This window comes from Telopea speciosissima, chromosome 3 (genome assembly GCF_018873765.1).
Source record: "Telopea speciosissima isolate NSW1024214 ecotype Mountain lineage chromosome 3, Tspe_v1, whole genome shotgun sequence".
NCBI lineage: Eukaryota > Viridiplantae > Streptophyta > Magnoliopsida > Proteales > Proteaceae > Telopea > Telopea speciosissima.
This window is the reverse complement of record NC_057918.1, coordinates 63,348,698-63,362,421: the sequence shown is the minus strand read 5'-3', so window position 1 is coordinate 63,362,421 and position 13,724 is coordinate 63,348,698. Positions and strand designations below refer to the sequence as shown.

The 13,724-nt window shown below is 39.4% G+C and overlaps 1 protein-coding gene and 1 long non-coding RNA gene across 2 annotated transcripts in view; one reads left to right on the top strand and one right to left on the bottom strand.

Moving 5' to 3' along the window:
* Window positions 1-12,848, bottom strand: part of LOC122654459 (arabinosyltransferase XEG113) — a 30,668-nt gene extending 17,820 nt beyond the window's left edge. The window contains exons 1-3 of the mRNA XM_043848554.1: window positions 12,455-12,848; window positions 11,020-11,316; window positions 10,679-10,884 (exon numbers count right to left, since the gene is read on the bottom strand). Of these exons, the coding sequence (XP_043704489.1) occupies window positions 10,679-10,884; window positions 11,020-11,316; window positions 12,455-12,629 (678 nt within the window). The 5' untranslated portion in view covers window positions 12,630-12,848. The remainder of the gene's footprint in view (window positions 1-10,678; window positions 10,885-11,019; window positions 11,317-12,454) is intronic.
* On the top strand, window positions 5,689-10,209 carry LOC122654460. Its single transcript, XR_006331915.1, has 2 exons — window positions 5,689-5,942; window positions 10,172-10,209. It is a non-coding gene; the product is annotated as an uncharacterized LOC122654460 (long non-coding RNA).
* Window positions 12,849-13,724: the final 876 nt, after the last annotated feature.

Sequence of the window (13,724 nt, the reverse complement as noted above, 5' to 3'; positions counted from 1 at the left end):
TTCTTCCCTCTCTCTTCTTTTCTTCTTGGTTCTCCACCTTCACCTTAGGGCAGCACTAATGAGGTGATCATATGATCTAGCTGCTGCCCTCACACCTACCTCTTCTCTTTTAGGACCTAAAATTAATGCTGCTCGATAGTTGCTGCAGCCCTTTCTCTGTGATTTTGGAGTTCTCCTTGTTTTTGAAGATCAAGCCTCTTTAAACTATGAAGGTTGCTCTTCCTTAGTTGGAGATTCATCTGCGGTTCCTGGCCAGCACCTATCCAAGCTCTACCACAAGTTTTGTGCAGCCCCTTACCAAAATCGATCTCAACTTTCAAAACCCTGACACCTATCGATATTTGGGTAAGGGTTCTTCACTGTCGCTGATTTTGTCCGAGGAGTTTTCATCATCCAAGAGGACCACTCGACCTTGATCCCAGCCAATAATTCTGAGTTTTTTGGCAACATTCAGGTTTTCTTGTGTTTGGATCGATTTTTTCCAATATCGATTCCCCTGTTCTGCTTCTTCTTGGCTGGCTGCATCGGCTCAATGACAGGCTCAGATTCTTCTTCTGCAACTTCTGGGATTGATGAACAGACCCGGAATGACTGTCTCCCTTTTGCTGCTCCCATTAAGCTCGATGGCACCAATTACCTCATGTGGTCTCGGTCTGCCTATTTGACCATTGCTGGTCGAGGCCTTACTGAGTTACTGGCCACATTCTTGGGAGTAACCCCATGCCAACTGAACCTGGTTCTATGCAAGACCGATGGATGTCCCATGATGCTGTGGTGATGTCCTATTTGATCCACTCTATGCAGCCTGACATCTCCAGCAACTATTTATTACTGGACACAGCCCATCACATTTGGAGTGCTGCCAAGGAAACTTATGGGCAGGTCAGGAATGATGCTCAAGTGTATGAGATTCGCAAGAAAGTTCATGACACCACTCAGAAGGAGATGTCCGTTTCTAAATATTATGCTTCCCTCAAAAGTTTATGGCAGCAATTGGATCATTACTCCACCTTTCAGCCCCCTACTGCTACTGATATTGCTGCCTATCGCAAACACGTCGACAAGATCCATGTGTATGATTTTTTGGCAGGTCCGAACCTTCAGTATGATCCTATTCAAGTGCAAGTGCTTAGCCGAACTCCATTTCCTATTCTAGAGCAGTCCTTTGTGTTGGTTCATACAAAGGAGACTTGCCGGGCTGCTATATTGCACACTCCTAATGTTGATCGCTCTGCCTTACAAGCTAGCCCCACTTCTATTACCATTACTGATGGTGGTAATGCTGCCTCCAAAGAGCCTGTCAAGTGTGAACACTGCAACAAACCCTATCACACTAAGGCTCAATGCTGGAAATTACATGGGAAGCCTACTGACTTTGAGGCGAAACATGGCCGTGGGAAGTCCAAACCCAAGGCTAATCATTCTGAATCTACTACTGCCCCTTCTACAAACATTGGTATCACTCCAGATGAACTTTCAGCTTTCCGTCGCATGCTACAGGCCTCTTCCACTGCACCTACTACAGCATCTGCACCTGCTGCCCATTTTGGTTCGCACTTTGCTATAGGTATTCTAGTCGGTAGTCATTGTGCATCGGCTGTCTCCAGTCCCTGGATTATTGACTCCAGTGCTACTGACCACATGACCGGTTCCTCCCATATTTTTCACCGGTATTCTCCCTCTTCTGAGCAAGACACTATTCGAGTAGCAAATGGATCCCTTTCTCCTATATCTGTAAAGGGTTCCATTCGTTGCTCTCCTACCCTTACATTAAATTTTGTTTTGCATGTTCCCTCTTTTTCTACTAATCTTCTTTCAATTAGTAGTCTTACAAAAACTTTAAACTGCAAAGTAACAGTTTTTCCTTCTCACAGTGTCATACTGAATCTGGTGAAAGGGACAACGATTGGTGGGGGTAAGGTACATGGTGGTTTCTACTTCCTCGACACGGGTCAGACTTCTCTTCCACTAGCTTCATCTCTAGGCCATCAGTTGCTTTCAGCCATGTCTCCTGACCTTTATCTTTGGCATTGTCGGCTTGGTCTCCTTCCCTTAGAATTTTAGCTTTTTTTTATTTCCTCAGTTAGTCAAAGCTTGTAAAACGAAAGAGTTTTTATGTGAGGCCTGTGTTTTGGCCAAACAGATTCGTTCCAATTATTATCCTTTGAATAAAAGAAGTGTTTCACCATTTGATTTAGTTCATACTGATGTGTGGGGCCCTGCCCATCGTGCTTCTATTTCTGGTCATAGATGGTTTGTCTCCCTTATAGACTGTTATACTCGTACCACCTAGGTGTACATGATGCAGCACAAGAGTGAGGTTTTTCATTGTTTTCGGCTCTTTCATCGTATGGTTCAGACCAATTTCAATGCAACCCTAAAAAGTCTGCATAGTGACAATGGTAGAAAGTACATGGAGGGTCAGTTCCAAGCACATTTTGGCTGAAAATGGGATACTTCATCAGACAAGCTGTGTTGACACTCCTGCCCAGAATGGAGTAGCTGAAAGAAAGAATTGTCATCTTTTGGAGGTTGCTCGGGCATTATGTTTGCCCGGAAGGTCCCTTCTCAATATTGGAGTGATGATGTCCTTACCGCTGCCTACCTCATCAACCGCATACCTACCAATGTGCTTACTGGTTGTGCTCCTATTGACATTCTCCAGGGTCCTTCATCCTTTAGGGTGCCACCAAAAATATTTGGCTGTGTTTGTTATGCTCGCAACTATCATCCTCATGGCAAGTTTGACCCTCGTTGCATTCGATGTATTTTTTGGGCTATTCCGCTACCCAAAAAGGATATAAGTGCTATCATCCTCCTATTCGGCACACTCTGGTTACTATAGACATTGTTTTTCATGAGTCCCTGACTTATTATTCTCATCCACCTCTTCAGGGGAAGCATGATCCAGTGTTTGAAGATGTGCCTGCTATACTACTAGTTCCTATTCAGGGGGAGCCATCTCCTCTAGCCCCCACTCCAGCATCTAGTTTGGTTCCTGTTCAAGGAAGACCTGTAAGTTAGATCCTTGTTGATAAAGTCTATACCCGGAAGCAGAAGGAGCAAGTTGAGACTACCACCACTATTGTACCTCTTCTCCAATCGTCAGAACTTGATCCAAAGCCTGCTCCACCATCTAGTAAGGATCCTTATCTTGAATTACCTATTGCTGTTCGTAAAGGCAATAGGTCTTGTACCCAACATCCCATCTCCAATGTTGTTTCCTATGATTCCTTGTCTTCTTCCTATCGTGCATTTGTATCTTCTCTTTCCTCTGTTTCTATTCCACAGAAGTGGCAGAAGGTAATTGCAGATCCAAAGTGGAAAGCAGCCATGATGGAAGAGATGAACGCCTTATCCAAAAAATGAGACATGAGAGCTAGTGATTCTTCCTCCAGGCAAAAAACAAGTCGGCTGTAAATGGGTGTTTATTGTCAAGCAGAAGGTGGACGGGACAATGGATAGATACAAGGCTAGACTTGTGCCTAAGGGTTTTACTCAGACCTATGCTATCAACTATCAAGAGACATTTGCCCCAGTTGCAAAATTGAATATTATTCGGGTTTTACTGTCATATGCTATCAATCTAGGCTGGGATTTGTAGCAATTGGATATAAAAATTGCCTTTCTCCATGGAGAGCTGGAAGAGGAAGTATATATGGAGATTCCTCTAGGTTTTTCTTATGACAAGACTCATGGGAAGGTTTGCAAGCTGAAGCGAGCATTATATAAGCTAAAGCAATCTTCTCGGGCTTGGTTTGACAGGTTCCATAAAACAATGATCTCTGTAGAATACAAACAGAGTAATGCTGATCACACCTTGTTCATCAAGCGAAATGGAGATAAGATCACTCTTCTTATAGTCTATGTCGATGACATAGTTGTGACTGGTAATGATGCAGATGAAGGTAATGATGCAGATGAAGTTTCTCACCTGAAGACTTTCTTAGGACAAGAATTTGAAATAAAAGATCTAGGACAGCTAAGGTATTTCCTTGGGATTGAAGTTGCCCGTTCTTCCAAAAGCATTTTTTTTCTCCCAAAGGAAGTATGTTCTAGACCTACTCTCAGAGACTAGTTTGTTAGGATGTCATCCTTGTGACATTCCTTTGGAAGCTACTATTTGTCTACAAGAGAAGGATGGTGATCCGGCTGATAAGGGTCAATATCAACGATTGATAGGAAAATTGATTTATCTTTCCCACACCAGACCGGACATTGTATTTGCAGTAAGTTTGGTCAGTCAGTTCATGCATGATCCCTACTCCACTCATATGGCTGCTATTCTTCGTATTCTTCATTACATGAAGTCAACTCCAGGAAAAGGGATTCTCTTGTCTCGCATGACCATCTTCGTATTGAGGCTTATATTGATGCTGACTGGGGTGGTAACCTTGACGGGAAATCCACTTCAAGTTATTGTACTTTTGTAGGAGGCAATCTTGTCATGTGGCGTAGTAAAACACAAAATGTTGTGACAAGATCCAATGCTGAAGCAGAATTCCGTGCTATGGCCCAAGGCATATGTGAGTTATTGTGGCTTCAGAGTTTACTCCAAGATATTAGTGTTTCTGTTCATCGTCCAATGATGTTGTACTGTGACAACAAAGCAGCGATCAGTATTGCCCACAATCCAGTACAGCATGACCGTACTAAGCATGTGGAGATTGATAGACACTTCATTAAGGAGAAGTTAGAGAGTGGGCAGATTTGTATCCCTTGTGTGAAGTCTAGTGATCAACTTGCTGATATCTTCACTAAAGGACTAAGTGGGAAGTTGTTTCATCCTAGTTTAGTCAAGTTGGGCATGTGTGATATCTATACACCAACTTGAGGGGGAGTGTTGAGTTATGTAACCCGATAAGGGTGTTTTGGGTATTTTCTTTGTTTTTTCCCCATAGCTAGTATAGTCGGCTATGTAGGAACGAACTTGTAATTCTGCCTCTCTCATTGAAAGTTATAAATAAAGGTGCTTAGTGATTACATTGACCATTCAAGCCATTCATAAAATTCTGTTTTGTTAACATATATGTTCACAGTTTCTACGACATCTACATGCAGCCCTCAGATTGGAGGTTGCAAAAAATTGACTTGAACCACCAGCACAACTTGGTAATCTGGGTTGACTCATTTTATTCCTGACTCCTGAGTTGAGAATCGGTTGTGAATAGCTAAACTGATATGCAAGATGGCAGAAGTAATGTGCAGTCCTCCATTTAAATCTTCCAACAACTAAACAGTTGTAAGGGGAAAAAAATGCTCTTTTGTAAGGAAATTGTTTATGCTTGAAATATGATTTTTACAGGTATGCTTTTGCTGGCAAATGGAAAGCTGTAAATTTTGGAAATAAGTAATAGAGTTGTGCCTACGGTTTTGAAAGGGATGAATACAGATGTGTTAAAAACTGCGAAGATATAATTCTAGAAATTTTGAATATGTAATAGAGTTCTGTCTAAGACCAATATAGTTTGATTCCAAAAAAAAAAAATCCTTTTCCATTTTTTATAGCTGGATTTTCCGATACGTACCAGGCCAATATGGCTAATACATATTGATATTTGGAAAACTCTCTCTCTCTCACTCTCTTAACTTCACAGGAGTGTAAATGGCCCCTTTTACATTAGGCCCAGATCTGCCAATGTGGCAGACTGGAAGGGGTAGAACCAAGGTTCCTTGCTCACCTTGCTCACATGTCAAGTTTTTGCCTAAATGGAATTTTCCAAGTGGCAAAATAGGGGTTTGAAAATTCCAGGAAATGGAAGAGTGCACAGTACTTGTCGGAGTACAGTACAAGTGCATGGACATAGATAGGGATGCATGCCAATGCACCAGGGGGTATATGGTTGAATTTAAGTCTTAAGTTTGACGTGGTTTGTCCAAACTGTCTCTTGTCTATCCACCTGTTTGAAATTGCCACATCATCCTGCCACGTGGCATAATAGGTAATGCAAACTTGACCTTCAACCAGGGAAACCAGCGGAAGATCAATTGCAGCGATCAATACAATAAAAGAACAAAAATTAAATAACTAAAACTCTTTTTATTGCTATTTTCTGTTTACATATGAAGAAGAATATCAAAGGTTAGGAAAGAAGAAGAAAGAGATATAGAAGGGGGGATAGGATCAACTATCTCAACTTATCATCCTCTCACCCAAGGCTTCTCACCCATGCCGCATCTCACAGCTTCATCAATAGCTCTTTTTTTTTCAATCTTTGTCTCTTTTCTGTTCAGTCACATACGTGTATTTATAATAAAACAACCAAATCCTAAGTAAGTAAGAAACTAATTAATAAAACTTATAAAATAGAAACTAGACTCTAACTAGGTAATGTAGCTCTAGATAGGAGAAGGATCCTACTAGAGACCGAGCAACAGGATCTAAAGGGGGGCTGCTGGTTCGAATGGGCAGAATTAGGGTTTTAGGTCAATTTCTAGGGTTTAGGGTAGGGTAATGAGAATGTAGTTTATATGATAAAACTAGGCACGCTTTAGGGAATTTAATGAGCTAGGTTTGGTTAGATTTGAATAAGAATTTAAATTTCAGAAATTTTAGGATTAGGATTTCGGGTTTTAGAATTTAGGTTAAAATTAGGGTTTTTAATGGGAGTTTAGGGCTACGGTTGGGATCGAGTTTCCCCAATATAGTAGGGTTCTAATGGCAGATTAGGTCTAAACAGGTTTTAGGCCGTTTTAGGTTTAATGGAGGTTAATGGGGAAATTAGGGTTTAGATGGTTGGATAGGGCTGAGATGAATATCGAGTGGAGGGGATGATGTAAAGGGGCTGTGACTGAATTATGAATGAGTTTTGATGGTTGGTTGAGGCTGTAATTGAACTAGGGTCTAGGGAATTCAAATAAAATAAAAGGGGAGGGGGGGCTGTAGGGTAGGCTGTAGAGGATTAGGAGAAGGGAATTGCAGAAATTAAAATACTTACTGGATTGAGCAATGGATAAGGATAGAACCACCTTTAATGGAGATCCTCCCAGCCGTCACGGCATAAGGAGTCGTAGGAGATCCACCTACCCTTTCCACCTTGATAGAACCACAAGGATATACACTCTTAAAGAGCAGCAGCAGCAACAAGGCAACAATACAATTTTTTTAAACTCATAAACTTGTGGGGGAGCCTCCCACGATTTGAACTTTTATAATAAAAGGCCATAGGTCAAATCCTAATACAAATTAAACTCTTCCCTCACTTAAATCATGGAGGGGGGGGACCTAATTAAAACAACTTAAAATTTTAAATGGTTAAAAGACCTATTTACCCCCTAATAACTTAAAACAAAAGACACTCAATTAAATCACTTAAATTGAACCATGGTTTGAACCGGTTCAATTTAAGTTTACAAATAAGCTGAAATAAAACTAAGTATAGAACCTACTAAATGTAACCCTAAGCTATGGCTCCAAACTTGGCCCTAATTTCAGGGCTGCTTCTTCTTCTTCTTCCTACGGGTATGGGCACTTGGTGCTGCATCATTAGGTTTCCCAATTAGGATTACAACCCAAATAGGAAACTAAATAAGTGTCGAATAATAAAAAGGGAAATTATCAGCGCCACCCCCTGAGGTTTGCCAATATTGCACACCCACAAAGTATCAAAATATTAACCGTTACCCATTTTTAAACGGTGATAACCTTTGAAATGCATTTTACTAAATTACCCTCTACACTAAAACATAAAAAAACCCAGCCCAACACTCCTTTATTACTATTGGAATCATTTGAACCGAATCAAACACTTCAAATCTGTGAATTAGGGCAGCCAACACTCCTTCCATCCTTTTTAACTCGCACACCTGAGAACGTGCAAGTGTCAAGCCACCTAAGAAGCTCCAATATTCCAGCCAAGAAGGTAAGTGAACTTGCAGGGACTTTAATCTCTCTCTGTTTATGGGTTAAGCCGTTAACAGCAACAGTGAAGAATACCTGAACGAAGGCCCAGCCATTGTCGTATATGAAGATGGTTTCCATGACACTAAGGCAGCAATGAGCGCAAGAGAACATGAACTCGTCTTCACCTTCAACAGTGGACACAATTCAGTCCGATTAGGCTTCCACTCTTGGACACAATTTTCAGTGTGGTGAAAAGAAAATGCAAATAAAACTATTGAATGTCGTTTCCTTCTTGTTTCTCCATTTTCCATGCAGTAATATAATCCCAATTATCTAATATAGTTCTAGGATCCTCTATTCCTAAATCCTAATCATAGTGAGACTGCTCGGGTATAAGAGAGGACAACAAAGCAAAACCCTCTAGATATCTGAATTGGATTGGGCAATCGCATTCAAGTAGGGATGTAAATGGATAACCGAAAACCTGAATCCGATCCGCATCCATATACGTTTAGGGACATCCGTATTTGCATAGAGATAACGGGAAAAATATCCGAATACTCCAATAAAAAACCATCCGAATACTTAATAATAAAAAATTAAGTAAATAATGATCTCGAGGGTGTTTAATGATTCAACAGGTTCTAGAATATTAGGAAAAGATAATCATGATCTAAGAGATGGATTAAGAGTGAATTGTATCCACTAGGGGGAGAAAGGTCCAGGTTACACAAGGTAGAAATGTAAACGGATGGTCGAAAATCCGAATTTGATCCGCATCTGAATCCATCCGAATCTGTTTAGAGGTATCCATATTCGGCCAGGGAATATCCAGATCCTATCACATCCAATCCGTATCCGAGCCAAATCCGATCCGTTTACATCCTTATTTTCAAGTTGGATTGGAGTTCAAGAGATCAGAGGAGAGGATGGATTGCTGCTCCAAAGATAAAATGATCACTTCAGTTCTTTTTTGAGGATAAAAAAATCTGGTAGGTAAATGATTCCTTGTCTGAGCTAATGAACTTATATAAATATATATAAAGAGAGAGAGAGAGTCCTAAAGAACGGGTTCGAGTCTGGAAACAGCCTCTCTGTGATAATAGGGGTAAGACTGCGTACATTATGACCCTCCCCAGACCCCACAGTGGTGGGAGCCTCATGCACTGGTGTACGTCTTTTTTTAGATATTCCTAAAGAACATGATTACTACTCGTATGAATACGATGAGACTTGTCTAGAGAGAATGCAACAGGAACAGAGAAGAGGAGGGCAGAATGGTTGTTGCTCGTTGCAGTGGCTGTTAGTTGGTGGCGCTTAAAAAATAATTTTCATAACCTCAAAATCAAAATTGAACCGAGAACTGTACTTGTTTCTGCAATTAGAGTACACAACAAGGACAACAGTGGATAAGTAACGAATACAGGTTCAATGAGATTAAAAGTAATTTAGTAACGACAACAGTGAAACTGGGGCGTCTTCGGTACTCGCCGGAGTGAGGACGACGGTCGTCTTTTTCATGTGAACAGTAACTCCCCCCCCCCCCCCTTGGTCTTCTTTATGCTTCGATCTACATCAACTCTCCCCTTCTTGAAAAAAAAGAAACTCGTCTACGAGTTTTGATCATTCTTAGACAAAGCTTCTTGTTGTACATGTCCATCTTCATGGCTGACCATGGTAGGCTCTTATACCAAATAATGCAAACTTGACCTCGAACCAGGGAAACCAGTGGGAGATCGATTGCAGCAGGATCAATACAATAAAGAACAAAAATTAAATAACTAAAACTCTTTTTTTATTGCTATTTTCTGTTTACATATGAAGAAGAACATCAAAGGTTAGGAAAGAAGAAGAAAGAGATATAGAAGGGGGGATCGGATCAGCTATCTCAACCTATAATCCTCTCACCCAGGGCTTCTCACCCACGGTATCTCACCGTTTTCACATCTCACAGCTTCATCAATAACACTTTTCTCTCCAATCTGTCTCTTTTCGGTTCAGCCACATACATGTATTTATAATAAAACAACCCAATCCTAGTCTAAGTAAGATACTAATTAATAACCTATAAAATAGAAACTAGACTTTAACTAGGATTCCTAACAAAACTAGGATTCTCAATTAGGATTACAACTCAAATAGGAAACTAAATCAGTGTATAATAATAAAAGAAACACCAAAAATCAACTCCTCTAAGCCAGCAGTCCATATCAGCCCCCAAATCACTGTTCACGTGAACAGTGTCACAAGAACAATAACTTTTTCTTTTTTTTTTTTTGCCCCTTTTTCTTTTCTTGGTCTTCTTCTTGCTTTGATATACATCAATAGGAGTCCCATGGAGAGAAGCCTCTCTACACTGGACCGTGTAAAGGCAAATCTCCATTTTTTTTTCTTTCGTTTTGATTTTTTCTAGTGTAGAGAAAGTTGGCATATTTGATAGACAGCTTGGTTTCAGCTGAGCCATGTACCAATAACACTCAATGGTCTACTCAACCCAACCCATTGCCAGCCAACTTTAAGATTTACATGTACCATTTCAATTATCAGAAACAGAAACCCAAGAATGACCATTAACTCATTTAACATCTTCAAAACAGTAAATATTGGATTCCATTAGATACACTTCATGAAATAAAGAATCAGGATTGTTAAGGTTTGCAACGTGCATTATAAAACAAACCATCATTGGCAGACTAGCACTCAGTTAGAATTATGGCCTTGTCATTTTTTCAGCATAAGTGGAAGCAACAATAGTTATTTATGTAATATACAAAAGAGAAATAAAGCCAATGTTGTCATTTATTAAAAATAAAAGTAGTACACATAAAAACACACCTTTAACCAAACCATATCTGTATCACACATCAGTAGCTCATACCCAAACGGCAACATAACATCTATCAAGACAACTTTTTCTCTCCCCATTTTGTGAAATGTTGGTGAGCCCCAACCAACATCTACGGTGCTCATGTGGCTTTCCATATCAAATACAGGAACACCTTTCTGGTACAAAGCCTCCAAAAGTTTTGTGTCCATTGCACCTATAACAACAGTTTCAAAATTCTTTTCAGCACAAGACAAATCTCAAAGCAGGCAGGAATTAGACAGTTAGAATTTGCATTGCTGAAAATACAAGTTTAGCAAGGAGTCGAATATTTGAAATGGAAAAAAATTACCGACAAGAAGATTGTGAAGGCCAAGATCAGTCAAGTGTTTAACCCAATTCAGGATAAAATCCATGAAAGCATAGTTCCCAAAGGTTACAATAATAACATTGTCTTTCACCCTGTCACTCACGAGCTCTTTTGTCAGTCGAAAGGTCTTCAGAGGGGGCATTTTTGAGCCAGGAGGAGGTAGCTTCCATATAGACTTCATCCTTTGAGGCTTTGATGCAGATAATGATGGTGCTTCATCCCTTGTCGTAGGCCCAGAATTTGGAGCATGATCCACTTGAGTAGAATCTACATTGGAGAAGGTAGTCACAATGAGATGAGCAAATTGCAGACAGTCATAAGCAAGGAGCAAACATAAACAGTTCAGATTATCATTATTCCTTCCAGACAAGAACTTGGAAAAATATGTTTTTTAGACATAATCTCATTATGTGTATAGGCCTTTCATCACTTGATTTCCAAAATCAATAGCAGTAAGAAACAAACTATCACCAAACAACAACAAATTGACTGACGATACAAAATGTCATCCAAGTTCTTATCCTAATCCCATGGAGAAAATCTCATCTTGTGTTTAAGTATGTCATCACTTGGTTCAGGCATACCAAGAGAGAGGAGCATTAACAAAGAAACAAAAACAGATTTATGAAGCGAAAAACCATCTCAATAGTTACAAAAGTTAAACTAGGTCAAATAACTCAAGTCTCATTTCCAAGATTATCATAGACCTAACCTGGATGAATGATGCATATAATGACCAACATAAGAGGAATATTAATATGCCAAAACAAGGCACCATGTGAAAGGCCAGTGAATTGCACTTTCTTTCTGATTTCAACTTTCAAAAGATTAACAAAAATGTGATCTGCTCATGCCATGATATAACAAAAGAAAAAGGCTTTTCCCTAAGCACTAGGGATGCTCAAGCAGATATCTTCTACAGCTCTTACACGTTTCATTCTACCAAGTTGTATCAGAATAACAATTTGGGGAATGTTCTCATTTTTTATATATATAAAAAATAAGATTATTAAGAGGGTTAGACGAAAAAAAAAGAGATAAGTGAAAACTTAGGATACTATTTAGAATGCTGCAAACAGTGATCAATTCCTTTTTGCAAAATTTCCGAAATAATTTCTACCCCATTTGTGCTCTAATTTATACTTCATTTCACATTGCATTGCAAATTCACAACCATGAGCTGTGAAAGTCTCTCCCTCTCCATCGTCTATTTGAATTTGGAAGATAAAACTCAAAGAACTCCTCCAGTTCAAAATCAAACTACTTCTGTTTCGCTTAATGTTTCTAAACTTAAATGCATAATAATAATTGCAGATTGAAATGACAAATCAACTGATAAGAATTGAGCTAAATAATACACTTAAAAAGAGAGAGAGAGAAGTAATTTTCATCTCAAAAACAGAAATGTAGTACTTACGTTGTGTGGTCGAGTAGCTGGAAGAAAACAAGGTGGTCGGATCTACAGGATTCCCGCCGTAAAGAGCAGAGAATACATAGACTGAGGAGCAGATGATACCGATTAGAACAGTCGCGTAGATCGCCAAGAACAGTGGCTTCGAGTTACTGATGTCTTGGAACGAATTCCACGCCATCGATGGAGAATTTCACGGTTTCACACTCAGCTCCAGATCTCCCTATCTGTCTCTTCCTCAAAATTTGCCAAATTCAAACAGAAATTAAACTTAAAAATGTTTAACTGAAATGAATTCATGTTCGCCAACTCTACAAGAATGAACAGGTTTTAATTTTTGAAGATCACTATAAATAGGTTTTAATTTCTCCCAGTGCCGCCATCAAGGTCAACCATTATTATTGCCTTTGATGGCAATTCAAGAAAACAAAATTATATTTAAAGAGGAAAAAAAACATAAAAGTTCAGAAACTGAAGAAAAGAGCAGAGAACCAGAAAAGCTCCATTTCTGTTCACCGCTCCAAAAGGTCCACAACCTAAGGTAGGGATGTAAACGGATCGGATTCGGTTCGGATTTATTAGTGTCCGAATCCGAATCCAAATCTATTTACCTAATGACATCAGTATCCGATCCGATATCCGGTGGAATTTTAAAAACTAATATTATACTTGAATTTGAGACTTTATAGGATATTAGCCGATCCGGAAAATTATCTGATTAATAAATGGATCTGGCCTATATCAATTACCGATTTCCTATCAAAATATCCTTATAAAAATGTTTATAATAAGGGTATATAGTAATATATCATATGCTTTTATAAAATATTAAATTAATCGCATTTACAATCGAACAGTAAATTACTCAGATATTATCTGATCCGAAATAGAACTATCCGAATATGAATCCGATTATCTTTTGGACGGATTCAAAATTTTTTTGGAAACCCCTAAATGGATTCGAATATGGATCGAGCATGGATTTTTGGCTATCCATTTACATCCCTACGTAAGGGTGTCAATTTGGAACCAAAATCGGAATCGTCACAGAACCATCCCACTAAAACCCGGTACCAGATCGTCCCATTAATTTCATTTTGGGATTTCAGTTTGGTACCTAATAATAAATGAGACAAGAATCCCAGTGATATCAGTACTGAAATACTAGTTAGGTACCATAACTAGTAGAGACCGGAAGGTGTCCTTCGACAAGTACCATCCAAGGCCCTCAAGGGCCACTCACATGGATCCCACAGTGGATTCCATGTGAGTGGCC